The sequence below is a fragment of the Crinia signifera genome, chromosome 1 (genome assembly GCF_055691185.1).
Source record: "Crinia signifera chromosome 1, ASM5569118v1, whole genome shotgun sequence".
NCBI lineage: Eukaryota > Metazoa > Chordata > Amphibia > Anura > Myobatrachidae > Crinia > Crinia signifera.
The window spans coordinates 26,222,257-26,249,194 of NC_139217.1; the positions used below are offsets into that span (position 1 = coordinate 26,222,257).

A 26,938-nucleotide genomic window follows, 5' to 3' on the forward strand; every position below is an offset into this window, starting at 1 on the left:
CAGCTCTGGAAGAACCCCTTTCTTCAAATAGGTATCACCTGAACCCAAAAAAGTAAGGGCAAAACAGAGGTGAGTGCTCCTACTGGCACTTTTGTTCATCCATTGGCTCACTCTATACAAGATCCAAGGACAAGGACAACTAGGACCTGATCCACCACCTCTCTTCAACAATAGGAATGTAATACTGTATTTGTGTACAGGGCCGCCGACAGGGAGGGGGGGGGGGGGGGGGCAGGAGTACAGATGTCCCGGGCCCCGGCCTCTGGAGTGGGGGCGTGAGGGGGGGTGCTGCTGGGGGCCCGGGCTGCAGGTCAGTCCAGGGCCACAACATTACTAGGGGCGGCCCTGTTTGTGTATAGTGTTAACTATCTACTGTTTAAGGTGTAACTATGGCTTAAAGTGCTCCCGGAGAGGTGGTGGAACTCCTTTCCCATAACACAGACAAACCCCCCCCCCCCCCAATTAGGCAGAGCCTAGACCAGTGCCAAGGAATTTGTGTCATACCTCCCATAAAGGGAAAATGGTCCTACAAGGAAGGGGTGTGATAACACAATAGTAACTTCAAATTAAATTATTACAAAACACAATAGCACAATCATATACACATTACACCGCATGTAGCGCCCCTGATTCATATTAAATCACACAGTAGTGCCACTTATACACATAATGCATACCCTCCAACATGACCCATTCCATTAGGTACAAAATGCTCTGTTCCTGGACTTCCCTGTCAGTGGCAGTTACAGAGGTTGGACTCCAGCACAGTCCAATGTTCAAAGCGGGGGGTCACATCAACTGTCAGTGACTCCAGGACAGTGATGTTTTGGGTGTCAGTAGGTGTGGCTCCCCTTTTTGAATATTGGACTGTGCTGCAGCCTCACCTCTGTAACTGCCACTGACAGAGAAGTCCAGGAACAGAGCATTTTGTACCTAATGGAATGAGTCATGTTGGAGGGTATGATAATGTCCACAGTTGTGCTGCTTATACACATCTGTCTCTGTCACTCCAGCAGCTCAATGTCCATGTCCCTCGCAAGCTCCATACACTGTGTCCATCGCTGGACTGAGCATCTAGCACTTGTGGCAAATGCCAGAGGGGCGGACGGCCAATTTATTTGTGCAAAGTGGAGACTCCGTCTCCCAATCAGCGCATAGAGGGAGCCGCTGGACTTGCGGAGAATGCGGCGGCTCTTTCTGTGCGTCACTGAGGTCCTGCAAGCCGGGAGAGGCAGCGCATGTGTAATGCATGAGTGTGCGCGCACGACAAAGGTCACACGTGTGAACAAATGCCAGGGCCAATTTGGCAGCCCAGTCCGTCGCTGTCTGTCCCTTTAGCCGCTTCCCCTCCTCTCTGAGTCCTTCCAGTCCCCTCTCACCTGGCCCTTTTTCACTTCAGCGGTTGTGATGGCATGACATCACATACGCCGTGCCAGAAGAAGTAGCCACTGGGACAGGATTTTCTGTTGTAATTATGGGGGGAAATTTACTAATATGAAAAACCTAGTTTTTTGTATTAGTATTTTCCCTACGACTGCATACGACTGTTTCAGTCGTATGCAAAGTCGTGTTCCGGAGGGGAAATTACAAAGCAGTCATAACCCCTTTGTAACCCTCCGATGTCGTATACATTCGTATTAGCGGCACATATATACGGCCGCTAATACGAATTTTTCTGGCAGTCTGCATGGATCACTCAGATCCATGCAGGCTGCAGTGTGTAAAAAAAAATAGAACAGACACCGAGGAGGAAGGATCTCTGCGGCTCTGACAGTCGGGGAGCTTTGCTGGAGTCGCCAGCAGCTTGAAAAAGAAGCCAGAAGATGGAAGAAGATGGAAGAATGCCTGGACAACGTCGGACCAAGCCAGAACTTCCATGGAGGACCTGGGTGAGTTGGATTTCCTTCCACAGGTCCACCATGGATTTCTTCGGACCCGGACCTGACGCCGACGCCGACATGAAGATCGACATGGTGAAGAAAGACGACATGATCCGGAACCAGGACAAGGCACCGGATCAAGACTCTGGGACCTAGCTACGGGATCAAGATAGGTAAGTATCAGTGTGTGTGTAATGTATGTATTAAACTTTTATTTTTCAGGTGTCAGTGTGTATTTATTTAACTATTTTTTTTACTGTGGAACTACAAGACCCAGCGGGCCCTTTAATGCCCCGCAGGCTGGGACTTGTGGTTCACCAAGTCTCAGCTTGCAGGGGAGGCTTGCTGGGACTCATTGTTCCACAGTTTAAAACAATAGTTTATTGTTCTATTTTTTACACCAAGATCAGCCCAGTGGCCACCGCACAGGGCCACCAGGGACAGCACCAGGCTTCAGCCTGGTCAGGTAAGTCCTGGAGGGGGGGGACCCCTTTATCGGGGGGGTCCCCACTCCCCCAGGGCCCCTGGCCAGGCTGACTGGTCGGTAGGGCTGAATGCTTTGGCCGGGGGGACTTGTATAAAAAGTCTCCCCCCGGCTGTGGCATTACCCTGCTGGCTGGTTTGGCCTGGGGCTGGTTCTTAAAATACGGGGGACCCCTAGTCATTTTGGCCCCCCATATTTTGGGAACCAGCCCCGGACCTGGAGCCTGGGGCTGGTTGTTAAAAATAGGGGAACCCCTTTTTGTCGGGTTCCCTGATTTTTAATTACCGGCCCCGGCTCTTTCAGCCTGGTGCTGGTTACAGCTGTGGGGGGGGACCCCACGCTGTTTTTTTTTAAATTTATTTATTTTTTCTATTTTTTTACACTAAAGCCTGCACGGATCTGACTGATCCGTGCAGGCTTAAAGCAAATACGACAGGACAATCAAGGTGTATTTTCCTGTCGTATTTGCGTGCCTGTTTTACACCAATTAGCAGCCGTATTATCAATACGGCTGCTTAGTACATCAGGAACCACCATTCTTTTGAATGGTGATTCCTGTCGTATTCTATCGATGGTGTAGACATTCGTATTTACACCTGTTTTTTACGAATCCATTTTGGTAAATGTTCCCCTACATTTCAGGGCTGTGGTAGAGGTGGAACTCAGTTTCACCCCACCACCCCGTTCCCCCTCACTTTAACCCCTGGGTGTAACCTCTATCTCCACCTCTGTTTTGTAGTAAGTTTTGGAATAAAGTTTCTAAAACATAATTAACTAGGTGAAATAACGATTAGTAATATTAAACTACAAACCCGCCTCATTTTGTATGCAACACAATTTGCCGTTAGTTACTTTGAAACTACACTGAATACAATTGCCAAACTGCTTCATAGAAGATGAAATCCAAAAATGATTAAATTGTTTTTTTTATGCTTTTTTTTCCTCTTGAAATAAATTAATTTATGCTGAGACAAAAAAAAATGGTTTTCTTGAAATACATTTTAAAATATTAACAGCGGTATAGAAGAGAAAAATCTGGAACGCATGAATGCCGTAACATAAAACCAGTTTCCTGGAAGAATTAATGGAAGGAACAGTGAGAGACTAGACAGATAATTTCTATTTAGAAGGAATAAAAAATGTTTTATGAGGGAAAATAATGATTCTGTTTTTATCAAAGTTTAGTTTTAGGAAATGATCTGTCATTCTGACAAAGCCTGGAGACACCATCATATCTCATATAATGGAGAATAACAACTGGCAGAAAATGTCAGAATGCTGTATAACAGTCGGTTCTAAACAGTATACAGCATAGCCAAAGGAAGTAAAATATATGTATATATATATATATATATATATATATATATATATATATATATATATATATATATATATATATATATTGCTATATATTAGTGTGCAAAAGTTTTAGGTAGGTGTGGAAAAAAATGCAAAGTAGGAATGCTTTAAAAAATAGAAGGCCAGAATGATCATCCTTTTAATATGTTGGTTGAAACACAGTCATTATTGAAACAGATTCAGCTGTGTGGGAGGCTTAAAACTGGATGAGGAACAGCCAAACTCTGCAACAAGGATGAGGTTGTGGAAAACAGTTTCATGTCCCAGGTCACGCACCATGACAAGACTGAGCACAGCAGTAAGACACAAGGTAGTTATACTGCATCAACAAGGTCTCTCCCAGGCATTTTCTCCACACCTGCTTAAAACTTTTGGAAAGATATATACATTATATATTTGTGTTTCGAAAGAGCTATGATTCATGAATAATGAATGTTGTAAAAAACAAAGTGTTAGATATGTATGTAATAAAAAAAATGTGTAAAGATAGTATTAGGAAAAGTATTAAATATACATAAAATAGCAGTTGTGTAAAAAGCAGAAGATCCCCACTGAGCATTGTTCAGGTTTAGTGTTGTTCAAGAAGTGACGCAATACAAGTGATAAAAGGAATATTTAATAATGCAGTATTGTAGAAGGATGAATTGCACTCAGGAAAGAATGAATTAACTAGAATAAAATAAGTACAGGAACCGGCAAATATGCCATTGTACAATAGGGGGAATTACAGTATGCACTGACAATACGTCACTGGTTTCAAGGAAAGTCCCATGTGTTGCCCATGTTTATTTCTTTACCCTGATCCAATTGGACTGAACGACATGTTTTGAGGGGGATGTTGGCCGTAAGTTTTGCACAACTATATATTCAGGCTGCCAGGCAAAGAGGCTGCATTTGGCTTGTACGAACGGGCTTCATGTTCAGATTGGCGTTCCATGTTACAGAAAGCCTTTCTGTGCACAATATTTGCAAACCTTCCACTATGTTATTGTCGCTTTATCTCCCAACCATTTGTATCATGGCAAGGACATTTTCGGGTAGAGCTCAGTCCAGAGGAAAAGCTTTCCCCTACATAAAAGATAGCCCCACTGACAAACTATGCTGCCTAATTAAAATATTTATGCTGATTATTACAAAGTAGTGCATGCTGAAATTTTAAATATTTCATCTGAAACTGCCTGTTGAAAACATGGAAAAACACTGGTGTGTCTTTTAACAGAACGCAAATAACTGACCATAATTAGTAACCTATGCAACCATAAAAGGTTTTATTGAAGATGTTGCTAAGCAAGGTAATTTATTAACATCATACTATATTTATATAGTGTGTTTCTTTGTTTTCAATAGATGATGTCAGGTAGAAGTCTTACTTCAAGAATCATGCCTTATTCCTGGAAACTATACCTTATTACTTGGTTCCAAGAAAACACTGTAACAAAGTATTTCCTATGGAGATACTTTACAGCCACATTGATACACAGAATATAGGCATGCCTCATATCATTATATACAGCAAAAGCTGCTTGTGTGTCCATTTTGTGAATAAAATGCATTTTAGTGGAAAAAAATCCTTAAAATGCTTTATACAGTACCCGGCATTACCTAGAAGGTTTTTTTACATGAAAGGAAGCTACAGATGGAGCCCCTCTCATTATTACGAGGGCTGGCGATAGAATCACCAGCTGCCAGGCCCCGCCATCCATCAGAAGTTTTAGGTAGGAGTGGAAAAAATGCTGCAAAGTAGGAGAACGACCATCCTTTTCATATATAGGTTGAAACACAGTCATTATTTGAAATGGAAACAGCTGTGTGGGAGGTTTAAAGCTGGATGAGCAACTGCCAAACTCTGCTACAAGGATGAGGTTGTGGAAAACCGTTTCATGTCACATGTCATGCACCATGACAAGACTGAGCACAGCAGCAAGACACAATGTAGTTATACTGAATCAGCAAGGTCTCTCCCATTTCCACTACACCTGCCTAAAAGTTTTGCAAAAATATATACAAGATATATAGAGTGGGGATCGTAAGTTTGGGCACCCAGGCAAAAAATCATTTGCAAAAAGAAGCCAAGGAAAGATGGAAAAACTTCCAAAGGGCATCAAGTTACAGATTAGACATTCTTATAACATGACAAAAAAAAAGTTTGATTTTATTTCCATCATTTACACTTTCAAAATAACAGAAAACAAAAAATGGTGTCTGCAAAAGATTGGTCACCCTGCAGCATCTGTGCTATGTTTAAGGGTGTGTGTTCTGTGTATTTGTTGTACTTTTTTTGGGTGTGTGTTGTAGTGTATATGGGTTTGTGTTGTACTACATGTGGTTTGTTATGTGTGTGTGTGTGTGTGTGTTCGGTTGTGTGTATCTGTCCAATGTGTAAGTGTGTGAGGTGCGCTACATATATGTGTGTGGTGTGTGCTATGTGTGCGTATGTAGTGTACAATGTTTAAAGCCTTCACCATAGTGTTAGAATGTGTCATTCATACTCAACGACAGCAATGACATCAGGTGTGGAGTTGTTCCTTTGTCACCTGTTTCCCAGATCATCAATCTTTTTTCCAGATAATCAATCAAGGTAAATTAAACCTTGTTGTTTTTTAAATTTCCAAAAATGGCTTCAAGGTGCACACCACCTGTTCCAGAGGTACCTTGTCACCGAATTTGGTGGCTCTGAGTGCCACGGTGTGTGTTCGCAATGCGACAGACCCGCACACACGCACACACTCTTCAACTTATTATATAGATGTATAGTGTGTGTGTGTGTAATATATATTTATAAGCACATCAAGTACTGTCTTTCGATCCAGCAATATGTCTTCCTTGATACTAACAGGAAGAACAATAAGTAAAATCCATTCTCTTTCTTTCGCTTCTTTGTGTTTCGAAAGAATGACGAATCATGAATAATGAATGTTGAAAAAAAAAACAGTGTTAGATATGTATGTAATAAAAAAAATGTGTAAAGATAGTATTAGGAGAAGTATTAAATATACATAAAATAGCAGTTGTGTAAAAAGCAGAAGATCCCCACTGAGCATTGTTCAGGTTTAGTGTTGTTCAAGAAGTGACACAATACAAGTGATAAAAGGAATATTAAATAATGCAGTATTGTAGAAGGATGAATTGCACTCAGTATGAGTATGAATAAACTGGAATAGAATAAGTACAGAAACCTGCAATTATGCCACTGTACAATACGGGGAATTACAGTATGCACTGACAATAGGTCACTGGTGTCAACGATAGTCCCATGTGTTGCCCATGTTTATTTCTTTACCCTGATCCAATTGGACTGAACGACATGTTTTGAGGGGGATGTTGGCCGTAATTCTCAGTATTTGCTCTTATTTGCGGTACTTGTGTAGTTTCACGGCGCCTGTATGGTGCCGTGCGTCTGAGTCCCCTTGCGGGGCTCACTTCGCACGCCCACGCTGCGGGCTCGGGCACGCTATTTAACATCAACTCCATGCCAACATGGATAGTTGAGGTATGAAGTATCCATGTTGGCATGGAGTTAAGTTACTTTTTTGGACATATTTTCGTGGCGAGCGTACACCCGGAATTAGCACGGCGCCATGTTGGCGCCGTGAAACTACACAAGTACCTTATTTGCTATTACAGATGAACAAATCTACTTTTGTTTTGCAGAACTATATATTCAGGCTGCCAGGCAAAGAGGCTGCATTTGGCCTGTTTGAATGGGCTTCATGTTCAAATTGGCGTTCCATGTTACAGAAAGCCTTTCTGTGCTCAATATTTGCAAACCTTCCACTATGTTATTGTCGCTTTATCTCCCAACTATTTGTATCATGGCAAGGACATTTTCGGGTAGAGCTCAGTCCAGAGGAAAAGCTTTCCCCTACATATGGTAAAATTTTCTGCCTAATTAATATAATTATGCTTATTATTACAATGTACTGCATGCTGAAATTTTAAATGTGACTTTGATCTGAAACTGCCTGTTGAAAACTTGGAAAAACACTGGTGTGTCTTTTGACAGACCGCAAATAACTAACCTTACTGAGTAACCTATGCAACCATAAAAGGTTTTATTGAAGATGTTGCTAAGCAATGTAAATTATTAACATCATACTATATTTTTTATATATATAGCAGCAACAGTGTGTTTCTTTGTTTTCAATAGATGATGTCAGGTAGAAGTCTTATTTCAACAATCATGCCAATCAAGAAAACAATGTAACAAAGTATTTCCTATGCAGATACTTTACAGCCTCATTGATACACAGAATAGAGGCATGCCGCATATCATTATAATCAGCAAAAGCTCCTTAAAATGCTTTATACAGTACCCGGCATTACCTAGAAGTTTTTTTTCACCTAGAATCGCCAGCCGCCAGACCCCACCATCCATCGGAAGTGAGAGTGCGTACAGGAGACGCTCGCGCACCCCGTTCCGCCGGAGCTCCCTGTGGCCGTTCGCCGCCTCCCCGTCGCTATTCACTGGTCCCCACCGTCTTCTTTCAATTTTTTTTTTTACAATTTCAAACAATGAAACCAAAACACATGATGGTTGTTTTTGACCTAAACAAAATTATGAATAAGGACCAAAAATAAAATGTGCACAAAATTAGGTTCTTTCATTCATCTTTCTATGCAACATTTTCACCATTTTTGCAGCTGATGGTACATGTCATTGCAGTATCTAAGTGGGGTATTCAATAATGTGCAATGGATCATCGGGATCAAAAAACAGTTTTGATTTTCTTTGCAAGTTTGCCAATGTTTCACCAATTTTTATTTTATTTTTATTATTAGATACCCAATTAGATCTTGAGTCCTTTTAGGGTGAAAACACACAGGTTCAGCACTTATTATGGAATTTACTTCAATTGCCTGAGGCAGGTGAAACAAAATTCCAGATAAACCTCAACTCATGGCAAATTTTCAGGAATAATAGGGAAGCCCCAGTGAAGCAATTAACTGTGATCAATGATTACAGACAATTGGCGACCCCCCCATAAGTCTTGTGTGGGATTGTGTTAAAGACTTAAGAATATGGTCACTATCTTGCTTATATAAAGAGAAAAAGAAACCTTCACGGTTGTCAAAAATACCCAACGCGTTTCGCACCTGTCTTGATGATAACTTTGTGGCATCTAAAAGAAAAGAGAAACTAAGAAATACTATCGGAAAGGCAGAGAAACCGTTATTATTGTTATTTTCAAAGAAACATGTTGCCTAGCAACCAGCGTCTCACAAATCATAAGAATCTACCTCCTGAGTGCTGCAGATATCATTACCAAACAAACCTGATTCATTTGCTTGTCTCAGGCCCCTGCTTTATGTGCAAGATATTTTTCAAGCTATCACCTTATAAATAGGAAACAATTTCAGTAGAAGCATATCGTTGATAATTACCTCTCACATGCGTTTAAAGACTAGATTAATCAAAGCAAGATAACTATGTATCTCAATATTTTGCATAGGTGTTTATTTTAGAGGAGATTGCAATATTGTGCAGTGTAAAAAAGGACTACCGATATTTTTCAAAAAGATTTGAATTAATTACACATAGCTTTACTGTATGAAACCTGCAGATTTATGTTTCCACTTATGAACAATTGATGTACTGTAAAATACTGTGTGTGGTGTTATAGCTTTTTTAAAAGATGGAGTGCCACAACCCCTATACACTAATACAGCCCAAACCTTGAGTAAAAAACAATCCGAGAATGCAGTCATTTAAGCTGCAGATACATCACTGATACTGTTCCTGTTTAGTAACCATCTACTGTGCATTTTTGTCTCTCCAATAAGTTAGTCTTTAGATCAGTGGTGCCGAGAGAAGGGGGGAGGGGTAATAATTAATTGGGCGCAGGTCTGATGGAGGTGCCCAGTAGGGCCCCTGTTTCCTGGCAGCAGCTGCAGAAGCCCTTCTCAATCTAAGAAATGCTGCTGAGCTGCAGTGTGGCCAGGGAAGTGCTTAAAGTGCTTTCATTATTTATTTTATTCTAAGTGCATGGCCACACCTTTCTTATTTAGGACACGCCTCCTGAAAAGTAACTGGGCCCAGTCAGGCTCTCTCCTGCCGTAACTAGAATCGGCATATTCCGTGTTGACAATTTATTTTCCTGTTTAGACTACACCCAACCCATGCACCTAACAATGTCATTACCAGCAAGATGTTAGGAGTTTTTATTAAAGACCACAATCACAGATATACTGAATTTAATTCAATATAATTGATAAGCAGACCTCAGCTATCTCCCCTGACCAAGACAAATATGTTATATATGCACAACCAGTCTCCCACCTGGGACAACCACTCTGCCAGTCTCCCACCTGTGACACCCACTCCACCACACACTACCAGTCTCCCACCTGTGACACCCGCTCCACCACACACTACCAGTCTCCCACCTGTGACACCCGCTCCACCACACACTGCCAGTCTCCCATCTGTGACACCCATTCCACCACACACTATCAGTCTCCCACCTGTGACACCCATTCCACCACACACTATCAGTCTCCCACCTGTGACACCCACTCCACCACACACTAACAGTCTCCCACCTGTGACACCCGCTCCATCACACACTACCAGTCACCCACCTGTGACACCCGCTCAACCACACACTACCAGTCTCCCACCTGTGACAACCACTCCATCACACACACTACCAGTCTCCCACCTGTGGCATCCACTCCACCACACACTGCCAGTCTCCCACCTGTGACACCCACTCCACCACACACTACCAGTCTCCCACCAGTGGCATCCACTCCACCACACACTGCCAGTCTCCCACCTGTGACAACCACTCCACCACACACCATCAGTCTCCCACCTGTGACAACCACTCCATCACACACACTACCAGTCTCCCACCAGTGGCATCCACTCCACCACACACTGCCAGTCTCCCACCTGTGACAACCACTCCACCACACACCATCAGTCTCCCACCTGTGACAACCACTCCATCACACACTACCAGTCTCCCACCTGTGACAACCACTCCATCACACACACTACCAGTGTCCCACCTGTGACAACCACTCCATCACACACACACCACCAGTCTCCCACCTGTGGCATCCACTCCACCACACACTACCAGTCTCCCACCTGTGACACCCACTCCACCACACACCATCAGTCCCCCACCTGTGACACCCACTTCACCACACACTACCAGTCTCCCACCTGTGACATTCACTCCACCACAAACCATCAGTCCCCCACTTGTGACACCCACGGTGTGACTTCTGAGGACACTGTGGGTCACTGTAGGTTTCTCCCTGTTTGAATGGAGCAGGAAGGGACAAGAACAACATTAGCAAGAATCTTAATAAGAGCAGTAAAATGGCTCGGAAAGTGCCTGACATTTACACCAGTGGGTACATAGCCCACGTCTGCAGCGCGATAAGGCCAGAGGCCGGAGGCCAGATAAAATTTGAAGACGAGACCAATTAGGAATATCCATTTAGCGATGGCTAAAATGCGCTTCAGTCATAATTTCACAGCAATTTTCCTATAAACAAATAATCTTTTGCGAATGTCATTTCTCATGCAGGCCGGGCGATTAATTCTAATAGTGCAGTAAAATTACATTTTATCTATATTTACTTCAGAAAATAAAATGTATTTTTGTGCCCAAATGGAAAAGAAAATGGCAAGCATCACATAATTATGTGCCCATGTAGCAGGCGCCGGATAATGTTACATAGCGCTGGAAAAAGTCATACCAATAAGGAAAGCTCTTAAAGGAATGAGCTACCCTTATAGGGCTGATAGAGTCAACGTTTCAGCAATCAAAATATAACCAATGATCACATTGTATATATATATATATATGACATTCCTATTTTGGATGCAGAGCGAGGAGGTCATTGCAGAAAAACGTCCTGCACAGATATTCTTCCCAGCAAGGATTTGTCCAAATAATCAAAGAAGCTCACCTTCCAAACATATCTAGAATTATTTCTTATAATTGGATTATACCATAAATCACACCGTGATGTTTTTTATTGAATGAAGCAGAAGTTCCTACTAGGACCAGCTGCTCATGTTTAATTCAGCTATTGGTTTTTACCCCTGATGAAGTCTTAGAGACAAAACGCGTCGGGTTTTTCATCTATAATAAAAGGACTATACCCTGAAATGGACTGGGCCTAATCTTTGCAAACACTACCGAATATAAGGAAACGAATTTCTGAAATGCTGTATTGATTTTATTATGTTATATTGGGAGGTACAGATTTTGTATTAGGTAGCGCACCCCAATCCCCCCACCCTTTTTTCTCGATACTATACTATTCCTCACTAACAGGAGGAATTTTGGTGGTGCTGCACACACTATTGAGCGCAATTCAGAGTCGAACCCCTTCTTGTGTGTATATATATATATATATATATATATATATATATATATATATATATATATACTACATTGCACCAACGATCACATTGTACAGATGGAGCCGGGCTACCTCTTGCTGGCGGATCGCCAGAACGTCACCGCTGGTGATCCGCCAGCAGCCTGGCGTCCATCTGACTGAGACACGCGCGCGTCTCAGTTTCCGGGCGGCGGGGCAACGGGAACCCTGTCCGTCTTTGCTTCAGGGAGACGGACATGGTTAGGAAGGGGGGGTGTGGGGAGGCGGTGGGGACCCCGGGTGACCGCCGACAAACCGGCGGGGACCCGGGGGAAGCCGTTGGAGGGGGACGCGCGCGCATCTCGCAGATACAGATGGCGGGTGGCGGGGGATGGTGGCTGGCGTCGCCATCGCCATCCCCTGCAAAGAAGAGACCCGCTCCATCTGTATATACAGTATACTGCATACATACTACATTGCATTACAAAACTCAAATGGTTCTTACTAAGACCTGGACGAACCAAATACAGTATCATTCTTTCTTTTGTAATTAAAGGGACCGGGTCAATGGAGAAACTACCAAAGTTGCAGCTGCTATGGGGACAGAGCTGAGAGGGGCCACCTTCCCTGTCACAGTTACATGTGTTATATACAGGGGTGTAGCTAACATAGGTGCAGGGAGTGCAGCTGCTATGGGGCCCAGAGCTGAGAGGGGCCACTTTCCCTGTCACAGTTACATGTGTTATATACAGGGGTGTAACTACCATAGGTGCAGGGGGTGCAGCTGCTATGGGGCCCAGTGCTGAGAGGGGCCACCTTCCCTGTCACAGTTACATGTGTTATATACAGTGGTGTAGCTACCATAGGTGCAGGGAGTGCAGCTGCTATGGGCCCAGAGCTGAGAGGGGCCACCTTCCCTGTCACAGTTACATATGTTATATACAGGGGTGGATATACCATAGGTGCAGAGAGTGCAGCTGCTATGGGGCCCAGAGCTGAGAGGGGCCACCTTCCCTGTCACAGTTGCATGTGTTATATACAGGGTGTAGTTACCATAGGTGCAGGGAGTGCAGCTGCTATGGGGCCCAGAGCTGAGAGGGCCACCTTCCCTGTCACAGTAACATGTGCTATATATTGGGTGTTACATACTGTAAGGGCCCATACATACTTTTGCTATGGGGCCTACAAATGTCTAGTTACACTACTGGACTGGATCTCCCTTCCCCCACCAAGCCCTGTGATATAATGTAAAGCAATCCTTAGTGGGGGTCACACGTTTCAATATGTTCAGCCTTAAGCACTATCACAGAAGAATCACACTGTTCACATCCGTGGTACATTGACAAAACGGCATATGAATGTGGTCCATGACGGATCATCATAAATAAACATGAGGCACCGTATAGCTCATGCCTCAGCATAGTCTCTGATTACAGCTCATGTGCCTGAGTCAGGCACGGTAGTCTGCTCATTGCCTTATGCTAATGTAAGATCCCAAACTTCTATTAACATTACCTATCTGTCTTGATGAGGAAGATGACCAGAGCAGCCCCATTTTTATCAACAGACAATCAGCCCGCGCTTTCAGTCTCCATTCCGGGCCACATGCATAGTTTGCAGGTTTTGGCCGCATGTAAGACACAGCACCAGGCCCTGTGAGGCTTGCGCTGAAGAAGACCGCGTCCAATCCAATCTGCCAAGTCTTTCTTTGATACATTAACTAACAATAAAAGAATCTTTAAAGGACAAAAAAAAAACCTGCATAACTTCAAAGTCAGCTCCGCTTCTTATCACAACAAGGTAATGAAACAGTAGTCCGGCCCGCTGCTTTACAAGGAGCATAAAGGCGCTCTTTTGATGTGAAACAAAGGCTTACCTCGACCAATTTGTTGGCGTGTTCACGAAACACTTGGGCATATTCTTTCACCTCCTTCTCATTACCACTCTTTGCAGCCTCAATAAGAACCAGCAGGGGGACGTTGGTCTCCAGGAAGGAATCCGATATATGGTCCATTACCGCCTTCCGAAGCTGAGAAACAAGAGTTGGAAATGAGAAAATGTCCTTTTAATGGGAAATGTATTTAACATGTAAATCAGCAGAATTAACTTAGTTAAATGTGAGTTGTTCCCGGTTATAACAAACGTTCATTCGTTCTCATTTACCGTCAACATTTGATTACACCTTGTATAAATAATGCAAAGCAGCCACCCATTGTAAATACACTACAGCCTCCATACAGGGCAGCTAATATCAATAATATAATGCAGTAGGTAGGAAAGATCATTTATCCGTTTTCTGCATGTAATCTGCTGTTGCTATCTCAGAAACAAACTCTTCTGCATGTAATGTGCTGTTGTTACCTCATAAACACACTCTTCTGCATGAAATGTGCTGTTGTTACCTCAGAAACACACTCTTCTGCATGAAATGTGCTGTTGTTACCTCAGAAATACACTCTTCTGCATGTTATGTGTTGTTGTTACCTCAGAAACACACTCTTCTGCATGAAATGTGCTGCAGTTACCTCAGAAACACACTCTTCTGCATGTAATGTGCTGTTGTTACCTCAGAAACACACTCTTCTGCATGAAATGTGCTGTTGTTACCTCAGAAATACACTCTTCTGCATGTAATGTGCTGTTGTTACCTCAGAAACACACTCTTCTGCATGAAATGTGCTGTTGTTACCTCAGAAACACACTCTTCTGCATGAAATGCGCTGTTGTTACCTCATTAACACACTTTTCTGCATGTAATGTGCTGTTGTTACCTCATAAACACACTCTTCTGCATGTAATGTGCTGTTGTTACCTCAGAAACACACTCTTCTGCATGAAATGCGCTGTTGTTACCTCATTAACACACTCTTCTGCATGTAATGTGCTGTTGTTACCTCAGAAACACACTCTTCTGCATGTAATGTGCTGTTGTTACCTCAGAAATACACTCTTCTGCATGTAATGTGCTGTTGTTACCTCAGAAACACACTCTTCTGCATGAAATGTGCTGCTGTTACCTCAGAAACACTCTTCTGCATGTAATGTGCTGTTGTTACCTCAGAAACACACTCTTCTGCATGTAATGTGCTGTTGTTACCTCAGAAACACACTCTTCTGCTTGAAATGTGCTGTTGTTACCTCATAAACACACTCTTCTGCATGAAATGTGCTGTTGTTACCTCATTAACACACTTTTCTGCATGTAATGTGCTGTTGTTACCTCATAAACACACTCTTCTGCATGTAATGTGCTGTTGTTACCTCAGAAACACACTCTTCTGCCTCATTTGGCAGAAGTTTTCAGCAGGATACAGCAACAGAATTTAACTTTATCTTTGACCCATCCAAGTGCTGTTCTGCAATTTCTTCCATGTCGGTTACATAAAGTTGAACCGTCATTAAAAGAACAGAGGGCCTTATGCTAGTTCACTCTTTCTGACAAAATCCTTCTTAGATGGACAAAACCATGTGCACTGCAGGGGGGCAGATGTAAAATGTGCAGAGAGAATTATAATTGGGTGAGTTTTTTTGTTTCTGTGCAGGGTAAATACTGACTGCTTTATTTTTACACTGCAATATAGAGCTCACGTTGAAGTAAAACCCCACCCACATCGAATTCTCTCTGCACAAGTAACATCTGCCCCACCTGCAGTGCACATGGTTTTGTCCATCTAAGAAGGATTTTGTGAGAAAGAGTGAACTAGAATAAGGCCCAGAGAGTTTCGAAACACATACAATAAAACTGTAAGGGTTGTGTTTGTATATAGAAATATTTTTTTAGATACTTCTAGGAACTTCTGTTTATGAGCTATAGAGAAGGGAAAAAGGCTGAATTTTTGTCTGTCTGTCTGTCTGTTTATTCCAGCATCCTGCAAAAACTACTGGATGAATTTGGATAGCATTTTCACTTAGTACCCTAGAAATAAACTTTCTCAATGTGACATTAGGGGGATGAATAAAGGAAAATTACACACTTGAAACTTGGCACATACAATGTGCAAGTTGCTCAGGTCCACAATGACTCGAGGAGCCTGCAAATTCTACTGCATACAAATTACAGTATATGGAACACGCCAAATGCTTGGAACACCCAAAATGTGAATAGTTATATACACATATCTATCTATCTATCTATCTATCTATCTATCTATCTATCTATCTATCTATATAAATAGTTATATTTTGCATATACAGTATATCAATCACTAATCATTCAGGTTATCTTGACTCATTAATTTTCAGTTTACCCATCAATCCAGTAGGTGGCGCACAATATTAGGTAGCAGTACCTGTCTTTGTAAAATGCGCTCCGCTGAGCAATAAGGAGAGTGAAATGCTAGTCTGATATACAGTAATTTGTTATTGAGTGATCATTATGGCTCCTCTTTCATCGGAGAAAGCAGTAGGAAAGTGCATTGAGGAAATATGTTTAGATGTCGCGCATGTTGTATATGTATATTTGCTCACAAATGTCATATTGCATTTTATTTTCAGCCTTCACAATGATTATATCTAGTCTTCTAGGAACACTTGAAGTAGTGTGATTAGGTATATGGTTGAAAAAAAAAAAAAAAAAAACAAGGTCGAATGTGACCTTGACATTGAATTAAGAATGTTTATAAGGAGGACATCCTTGTTGTACTTAATACAGGTTGTGCGCAGTTTCTGGTCATAAACTCACCATCGGGTATCCCCCTGGTCCACCCCATCGGTTGGTACACTTAAATACAAACTTAACTTTAAACCTTATATAACTTAACTTAAAATAAAGACATGACACAAAGTGCTGGCGTTTCAAAAACAGAATGTCAAATTTATTTTGACAATTAACTAAGACTATGAATGGTGGCGGCACTAAAGAACGGTCACTATAGGAAAGGTGGGGTTAAAGATCACTAAGCATACATACAACGCTGGGTGACCACTCTCCCTGGTCAGCCATCAGGCCTGGTGGTGACGGCCATTCCCCGGACAGAAGCATGGCCCATGACAATCGATGTCGAGGGAGAGTGCACCCCACTACCTACACACACAGAGAGTTCTTAAAGAATGACCGTTCTTTACCTCCGCCGAAGAGGAAGAAAAATAGGGAAGGGTGGGTGGGGCTTCCTGGACAGAGGGTGACCACTCTAACACGTGATCATTCCTACCCTGTCTAAACCCTCCCCCTGCTCTGATAGGCCTTGTGCCCATCCTCATTATAATAACATGTGACCCAACAGCAGGGTGTACCCTGTGAGAACCCTCTGTGGTTTATGTCACCTCAGGCTTATTCAGCCTTCTGCGTTTCTCTCTCTGCGGTGCAAACATTCACACGATCTGTGCGCATTTGCGCTTGTGTCCAAAATGTGCAATTCTCCCACGGTAAAGTCTTGCATTTTGGAAGTTAGTCTACATGCATGATGTGTATTGTCAGCAAGCTAAAGCGAGCTGCAGAACAGGCTTTTGTTCCTACTGTAGTGGCTCAGTCTTGTTACAGAGACGAAATGTCACATCCCATACAGATGTCATTGTCTCTCAGTCGAGAAGGAGGCAGCTCAGATTAAGCCTCCATTGGAGATTGGAAACTTTAGTGAATCTCATTTTTGATAAATTATCTCACACCACCGACATTTATTAAATATGTTCTTCTTGTTTTGGACAAAAAAGTCTGGATGCCATCTCAACCTGAGATTTGAGGTATGGTTTTCCCGAAATACGACCAAACCCCAACTTTGAGGTTCGGAGTTGACTTGAGTCCACGTTGGCAATGGAACCGAGTCCTGCTCAGATCTGTTTCAGTTTGGAACTCAGATTCAAAAACCAAACTGGCTGTTGGATTGCTTGTAGGTTCATATACAATACATCATTTGTAAGTATTTTATTGTTTTTTTCCTAGCCAATGTTTATTGATTTTTTTATCCCTAGTTTTATAGTTTTTGAAGGATTCCAAAACTGGCTCTGTACCAAACCTGAACCGATTTGCCAAAACTGAAAAAAGATGATAAATTAGACTATTTTCTTTAATGTAAATGTCTATTGGGTATAACATTGGTCTATTGGGTATTATATTGGTCTATTGGGTATAACATTGGTCTATTGGGTATTATATTGGTCTATTGGGTACTACATTGGTCTTTTAGGTATTAGATTGGTCTATTGGGTATTATATTGGTTTATTGGGTACTACATTGGTCTTTTAGGTAGTACATTGGTCTATTATGTATTGTATTGGTCTATTGTGTACTACATTGGTCTATTGGGTATAACATTGGTCTATTGGGTATAACATTGGTCTATTGGGTATAACATTGGTCTATTGGGTGCTACATTGGTCTATTGAGTATAACATTGGTCTATTGGGTATTATATTGGTCTATTGCAGGGATGGACAACACCGGCCCTCCGGATGTTGATGAATTACACATCCCAGCATGCCTTGCATCAGTTTCAGCATGGCCACATAGCAAAACTAATGCAAAGCATCCTGGGATGTGTAGTTCATCAACATCTGGAGGGCCGGTGTTGCCCAGCCCTGGTCTATTGGTACTACATTGGTCTATTGGGTACTACATTGGTCTATTGAGTATTATATTGGTCTATTGGGTATTATATTGGTCTATTGGGTACTACATTGGTCTATTGGGTATTATATAGGTCTATTAGGTATTACATTGGTCTATTGGGTAAAACATTGGTCTATTGGGTATTATATTGGTCTATTGGGTACTACATTGGTCTATTGGGTATAACATTGGTCTATTGGGCATTATATTGGTTTATTGGGTATTATATTGTTCTATTATGTATAACATTGGTCTATTACTTATTACATTGGTTTATTCTCAACTGTGGGTCCTGACCTTCTCAGCATGGATTTAGGACTCCTTGTTGCTGACCATCAAGCTGATGACTTTTTTAATCTCAGTCAGTGATTTAAGGAGTCTGAAAAATCTGTTGAATTGTCTGTTATTTTAGACTCCTCCCATCAGTCTGTGCCTCCACAATACTGCCATGTATGTGCTGTCTGCTGTCTACACATGTGATGTGAGGGGTTATGGTATATTAGACTCCTCCCATCACTCTGTGACTCCACAATGCTGCCATGTATGTGCTGTCTGCTGACTACACGTGTGATGTGATGGGTTATGGTATATTAGACTCCTCCCATCATTTTGTGACTCCACAATGCTGCCATGTATGTGCTGTCTGCTGACTACACGTGTGATGTGATGGATTATGGTATATTAGGCTCCTCCCATCACTCTGTGCCTCTACAATGCTGCCATGTATATGCTGTCTGCTGACTACACATGTGATGTGAGGGGTTATGGTATATTAGACTCCTCCCATCATTTTGTGACTCCACAATGCTGCCATGTATGTGCTGTCTGCTGACTACACGTGTGATGTGATGACCTTCTGCAGTTACTTACTGGGGTCCTGTAAATATTTTTATTGTCTGATGGGGTCCCAGAGCAAAATTGTTTATGGAACACTGATCTATTAGGTATTATATTGGTCTATTTGGTATTACATTGGTATATTGGGTATTATATTGGTCTATTAGGTATTATATTGGTCTATTGGGTATTAAATTGGTCTATTGAGTATTATGTTGGTCTATTGGGTATTATATTGGTCTATTGGGTATTATATTAGTCTATTGTGTATTACATTGGTCTGTTGGATATTATTTTGCAGGAAACTAATAAGGGTTTTGGGGGACCTGGAAGCACATTTCAGGTGCTGAATTTTAACTTAAGCCGCCTACTAGGGTTGTGAACTACAAAAATGCAAATGCTCAGTAACCCATAGCAACCAATTAACATGAACCTTTCAGCAATCCACTGAAAGTTAGACAATAAAAGCAAATGTCTGATTGGCCATTCTGGGATTCTGTCTAGTTGCACTTTTGCATTTGGGTACTAACCAATCCCCAGCGTCTTTGTAACTTAGCAAAGGGGAGACTGTGCTACAATGCAAGATATGCTGATAATAAACACGAGATACAGTAACACACTTGTGTCATTTTAGCCCCGCCCCCTCCATGGAGATCAGTGATTTCGACTATGTCCCGTAATGGGGGCGGGGCTCAATGACGTCACAGTCAAGCCCCGCCCCCCGAACGGGTAATGAAAGTCTCCTCTCCGGGCTTCTCCCGGAGAGGAGCATTTCAAAGTCGGCAACCCTGTCTTACAGCAATGTCACAGAACAGCATGGAGGTCACTAGACAGAGCCAGGACAAGTCTACATGTGTAGGGGGAACGCCAGATACTGTATATCGCCCTCACAACTTTCAGAAATGCAACAAGTGAACGCAAACAGCACAATATGAAATACAGCATAGATCAGTAATATGAAAGCTGCCCTATATATATATATATATACAGTATATATATATATATATATATATATATATATATATATTTATGCACACAGCATGAGTGTGTTTACTAAGATTGCTAATGCACTGATACATTTTTGTTAATGAGCAAAACGAAGCCCAACTGCAGCTTTCTGGGCTACAATCAGCGGATACATCCAAAATGGATTCTTAATGAGAACTCGCAAACCTTTTGAAGATTAAGCACCTGTTCCACCAAGAGAAGCAGATGCTCGGGGGAGGAGGGAATATTACCAAGAGTAACGGTATAAATTTTCTCTATTCCCCGAAAGATAAACAAAAATCAATGTCAAACTTTTTTTTTATTTTAGTTTTTTTTTTATTTTTGGGAGTTTTTGCCTCTGAGAACATAAATATAATTGAAGTCCTGGGCGGGTGAATGGCTGCTCTTTCTCAATCAATCCAATAACTCAGCCCAGGGCATCTGTACTTTCTTTAAAGTTCCCTACCAACAAGAGAGGAGGGGGAGAGAAAATCCTGTTTTTAGTTCAACCTTCAGTGCAGAAACGTCTGGGCCGGCCAGTGCCGGGAGCCGGAGGTGGTGCACTATGCGAGTTGATTAAAAATAAAGTTGCTTAGGGCAGATATAATGATGCACTGCTGTAGAATGTTTGTGGTAGACTAGCAATCAAGCAGATATTCTTACTCACTGTACATTTTAGAGTCTAACACATGAATACAGTACGGTAAGTTCTTTGTACTAGTTATGGTCATGTTACACTTTTTGGAAACACAAACACAAATAAAGCTTTGGAAGCACACATAATTCTGGAATGGTATATCAACCTCCCTGATACAGCCTTGCCCAGTGAGGTGGGTGGTCCTGGGTAGCTATAATCTGATAAAATACTGTGGTCAACGCCCTTACTTTTGATGACTTTTCACCTGGGATTATAGAATAGCCGCAGGAGAATAGACATTATCTAGTGGTTGCTACGGGTAATGTGACCGGACGCCTGCCCTAGGCTCTGGCTACACCTTCGGGTCCACAGACAGCGGTTTCTGGTCTCACGGGACCTGGTCAATAGGGAATTCCCTGTTACCATCAGTAACTGCCAGTTTCTGACTCCACCCACTATGCAGTGGGCTGGGATATCGCTGCCACCACCAGACTCCTACCAGGTGGTGTCTGGAACAACTGATAGCTCCTCAGGCCCAATGCCGGCACCTAAGTACTACCTGCTGAGGTGCATGCGTCGACATGCTGTTGATACCCCCAACTGGCATCGGCTGGTCCCCACTGGCCTCTGTGTCGGTAGCTAGCAGATCGGAGCTTGGAGAAGCTGGATCCTTTACCAAGTACAGGAAGATTAAAATGGTCGTAGGATGGCTACCTGGGGGGCTTTGGCTCCAGCCTAGACATTTGCAGTGGGCCTTTTATTGTTAGAACCGAATGTCCACACAGTCACCATAGTGTCTAAGTTCAAGGCTCCAATCAACAGTCTGTCTGTTTCCCCCAAGATAGGTTGCAAGTTGCACCAACAGCGCCAAAGCTGATCCAATGCAAAAACAATTGCCACCCAGTGCGTCCAAATTTGCCACCCAGTGCGTCCAAATTGTGGTATACCCCACCTCCCACCATAGCAGTATGCTGCTCACACAAGCCACAGGGTGCTCCTGCCCATATGGCTCCTTCTGGCTCAGTACTGCTCCCAGTCCATGAAGTGACACAATAGTCTGTACCACAATGTACTGGTAATAAATATGCATCATCAGTACTGGTGCTGGTACCAGAGCCTCCTCCTGTGACTGGAATGCCAACTCACAAGAAGGTGCAAAGTCCACTGTCTTGTGAAGACCCTTCCCAGACACTACTGTAAGGGACGTCACTACTGAACTAGAGTCAGTCTCTACCCATGTTATCCCCCAGGCACTGCACCTCTGTCACTTCTCCCTGGCATCCATCTGCACTAACTGTCAGATCTGCCCTTCCATCCTCCTCAAAGGACCTATGTCTCGGGGAACTTACCCTGTCTGGTCTATCCCCTTCTACCTTCCTGACTGCCCTGAGCCATAACTCTTTCCTCCATTCTGTCAAGGCTGCTGCCAGCATGGCGCCTCATACCTTCCAGGGATGAGTCAGAGGGTTGAGCCTTACTAAGCTCCTACCAGTGGCCCTTGTTTTCTCCTAAAGGGGGACACTATGCAGGGGGATCTAGGTTGGGATTTCTAGGGTCAGTCATGTAAGGGTCATTGTGGTCACTCATGCTCACCACTGGAGTTGGTAAACCACTAGGAACAGGAGCATCACTGGGCACCCTCATATGATTCAACAAGCTGGCACACACATCCTCTGCATTGCTAAGGGATGTAGGCACAACAGAGGCAAAAGGCATGCTGTGTTGATGCGCTGATCTAGCTGCTGTGGTCTTTTCCTCTGGGCTGGTTGATGCTGTGGTTGGCTGCGCTAGCAGTTGTCTGGACGCTTTTGCCGGGGGACCTGTATAAACAGGTTCCTCTGGCTGTGGCATTAAACCGGATGCTCGTTATAAAATTATGGGGGACCCTTTTTTTTGTCCCCCACATTTTTGTAACCAGGTCGAAGAGCCTGGTGGTGGCTGCAGAAATCCAGGGGACCCCAATTATTTTGGCCCCCTATGCAACTGCTTTATGAGCCCGGGGATGATTTTCTAACGTCGGTTATATAATTTATTTTATTTTTTTTACACAGAGAATAATCACACAAATGTGACTGACCCATGCGATGCTGGTGGCTCCTCCATATTTGGCTGCCGGGAAACTCGTAACCCAAACACGAATGCCTTCGACATCGGAAAATTAGAATCCTGAGAACTCAGCATAGAAAATTTGCAGAGTTCCCAGGCCGTATTTTTGGCCAGATCTTGGCCAATCCCATTCGTACACGTTCTGACGGGATCGGCTGTGATCGGTGACTTTAGCAAATTTCTCCCTGTGGTGAGGTCTGGCTCTTTGGTACCTCACCAAAAAGGTAGAAGAAGCATGTTTCTCAACATGCCATATTTGGTCTCTTAGGGTGTTCAGGCCACCTTCACTGATGGCAGGGACATGTACTGTATGTGCATCTTGGTCAGCAGCGTTACATATGTACACACTAGCAGAGATGTAATTTATCCAAAGCACAACTCCAGGAAAACCCCAGGCTAAAAACCTTGAAGGGGCACGTGCATGTACATCAGATCCAAATGCGACCGCTGCTCTTCCATAACTTGGGAAGAACATACAAACACCAATCCAGTGAGGTCAGCTCTACCAGGCACTGGCATCTGGAATTACTTAATTCAAGGGTCATCTGTGGAACTTCTAAGACGTCACCTCCACACTTTTACTTGAGGCTGGAAAGTGGCAATTGGTGGCAGTGTGGGGTTGCGGGGGTGGAGGAAAGTAGATTAAAGTTTTGTCTAGAGTGCCAAAATCTTTACCCCTGCCCTACACACATACAGTATGGGGCCCTGGTTGGAATGGAACCCTTTGCATCAATGCTGTCAGAAGATAGCTATAATGGCCGCTGCGCCTTTATTTTGAACTAATTTGATTGCGCTCACCCCCTCCTCCTTACACCAAGCCCATGTTGCTCATTTCCAAGCCACCAATATTTGTTGTTGTTATTACTTCTAATGTCCTTGTATAACAAGATATAAAATGAAGCCAACAGTTGTTATATGTTCGGCTAGACCACAATTTTGTTTTCCGATGAATCAACGAACTCTCTACGGAGTGACTTGACAAAATCATTCCTTAACAGTGACAGCCATGCGAGATGAGGGCATCCTTCCCACAGCTTAAATGGATATATGACAAGGGAATATTAATTGCATAAGACAAGGCATTAAAAGGCATTAGCTCAGCACCACAAGTCTATTTTATGCAATTAGGGTTATTCATCAAAGTAAATAACTGCTGGAAAGCTTCAGCTAATCTCATGTTTCGCTGTATTTTCTTTCCCTCCTGATACTCGGAGAGAGGACAGCCAAGACGAGGGCGTATGAGCTGGTAACTAACAGCCTTGTATCCAATGCTGCAGCCGTGTGTATGTGGGAACTGAGGCAGGGATTACTATTGTATTCAGGGGTAGAACCCAACGCTGCTGAGCTCCGGAGCTACGAGCTGCAGTCCGTCCCTCTAGGGCCCATCCTGTTTTATGAGTGTGCGTATGAGCAACAAGCCTTTATTTGGCAGAATAAGGAAACTAGGTTCTGCTCAGCGCCACAAGGTATCAGCAGTGCCGTAGTGAGTGAGGAAACTAGAGTGGTGTCACCATCCCGGAAGAGAGAAATAGGAAGAGGGAGAGATGGGGGAAGAGATGGGATGGCTGGAGATAAAAATGAAGAGGGGACGGGAGAGAGAAAAGGTAAGGGTGAGACAGATGAGAAGGGGGAGAAAGATTGGAAGGGTGGGAGAGATAGGAAGGGGGAGAAAGATGGGAAGGGGGAGAGAGATGGGAAGAGGGGATAGATGGGAAGGGGGAGAGATATAAAGGGTGAGACAGATGGGAAGGGGGAGAGAGATGGGAAGAGGGGAAAGATGGGAAGAGGGAGAGATATAAAGGGTGAGACAGATGGGAAGGGGGAGAGAGATGGGAAGAGGGGATAAATGGGAAGGGGGGAGAAATATAAAGGGTGAGACAGATGGGAAGGGGGAGACAGATAAGAAGAGGGAGACAGATAAGAAGGGGGAGACAGATGAGAAGGGGAAGAGAGTTAGGAAGGGTGAGACAGATGCTAAGGTTGAGAGAGATGGGAAGGGTGAGACAGATAGGAAGGGGGGGAGAGATGGGAAGGGGAGATAGATGGGAAGGGCGAAGAGAGTTTAGAAGGGTAAGAGATGGGAAGAGGTAGATAGATGGAAAGGGGAGAGAGACAGGAAGGGGGAGAGAAAGAGAGATGGGAAGTGAATGAGAGATTGGAAGGGGGAAGATAGATTGGAAAGGAAAGAGAGATGGGAAGGGTAAGACAGATGGGAAGGGGGAGACAGATGGGGAGAGGGAAGAGAGTTGGGAATTGGGAGTTAGATGGGAAGGGAGGAAGAGATGGCAAGGAGGTGAGAGACAGAAATAGAAAGATGGGACAGGATGAAAAAAAAGGGGATTGGTGAGACAGATGGGAAGGAGGAGAGAGATTGGAAGAGGAGATAGATTGGACAGGAGGAGAGAGATGGGAAGGAGGAGAGTGATTGGACAGGAGGAGATAGATGGGAAGGGGGAGAGAGATGGGTAGAGAGAGATAAGAAGGGGGTGGGAGATGGGAGGGAAGGACAAAGTTGGGAAGATGGGAAGGGGGAGAGGGATAGAACAGGGAAATAAAAGGGAAGGGGGAGACAGATGGGAAGGAGAGATTGTATGGGAGGAAAGAGATGAGACAGGGAAGATAAAACGGGGAAAGGTTGAGACAGGTGAAAAGGGGGAGAAAGTTGGGTCAAGGGAAGAGAGTTGCTAAGGGGGATGATGATGGGAAGGGGGAAAAGATTTCAGAAGGGTGAGACAGATAGGAAGGAGGGAGAGATGGAAAGGGGGAGAGAGATGGGACGTGGGAGAAAAAAAGGGAAGGGTGAGACAGATGGGAAGGGGGGAGAGATGGGATGGGGAGAGAGATGGGACGTGGGAGAAAAAAGGGAAGGGTGAGACAGATGGGAAGGGGGGAGAGATGGGATGGGGGAGAGAGATGGGATGGGGGAGAGAGATGGGAAGGGGGAAGAGATTTGGGAAGGGTGAGACAGATAGGAAGGGGGAGAGAGATGGGAAGGAGGAGAGAGATATACTTAAACTGTGTCCAAGTCGACTGTGTTGACATCCAGGTAAAAAAACTGTGAAAAACCCCATGTCGACCTTTTGACTGTCGACCTAGACATTGTCGAACTAATGACCTTTCAACCTAGAACCATGTTGACCTTTTCCCATGTCGACCATCATGCTGTAGATGAAATGATCCCAACCTTTAATCTCATGCATTTTGCAGGATTATACAACGTTACCCTGGCTAATGTTTTGGTTGTTCAGCTCTTTTTGGCATTTTGCAATATTTAAGCTGAGTCTTATACATTAGCTGCATTTATTTAAAAGAAGGAGAAAAAAAAAAAAAAGGGAATGTGTGCGAGCATATTATCTGCAGAGATTTATAGAAAGTAAAGCAGCAGTATATTGACCTCCTGCAGGGGCAAAACGCGTGGGTAGACTAACAAGCGGGTTCCGTAGGCAGCCTCTGAATATGCAATAAGCTGTCTCTGCATGCAAAATGTCATCCTTATGTGGTCATTTCACTTCCCCTTGATTTGTGCTAGAACACAAAGTGCTGTAAAGTGTTCGGAAATGTAACATGGTAAGATAGGTATCTGGCCTCTTGGGGGATACAATTTCATATCAATAATTGTAGCTAAAATAAGAAATAAACAGAATATTTTATAGAATTTGAAGAGTCTATGTGTTCTCAACATTACACGGTGCCTCTGGTCCCTTCCCCTGAGGAAGAGATGGTACAGATATGTTGATAACATTACTCAGCCACAGAA

At 43.3% G+C, this 26,938-nt stretch overlaps 1 protein-coding gene across 4 annotated transcripts in view; it reads right to left on the reverse strand.

Moving 5' to 3' along the window:
- Positions 1–26,938, reverse strand: part of CTNNA2 (catenin alpha 2) — a 1,425,647-nt gene that overhangs the window by 366,582 nt on the left and 1,032,127 nt on the right. For all 4 annotated transcript variants that reach the window (XM_083180541.1, XM_083180424.1, XM_083180611.1 and 1 more), the window contains exon 9: positions 13,946–14,098. In XM_083180541.1, coding sequence (XP_083036667.1) covers positions 13,946–14,098 — 153 coding nt within the window. The remainder of the gene's footprint in view (positions 1–13,945; positions 14,099–26,938) is intronic.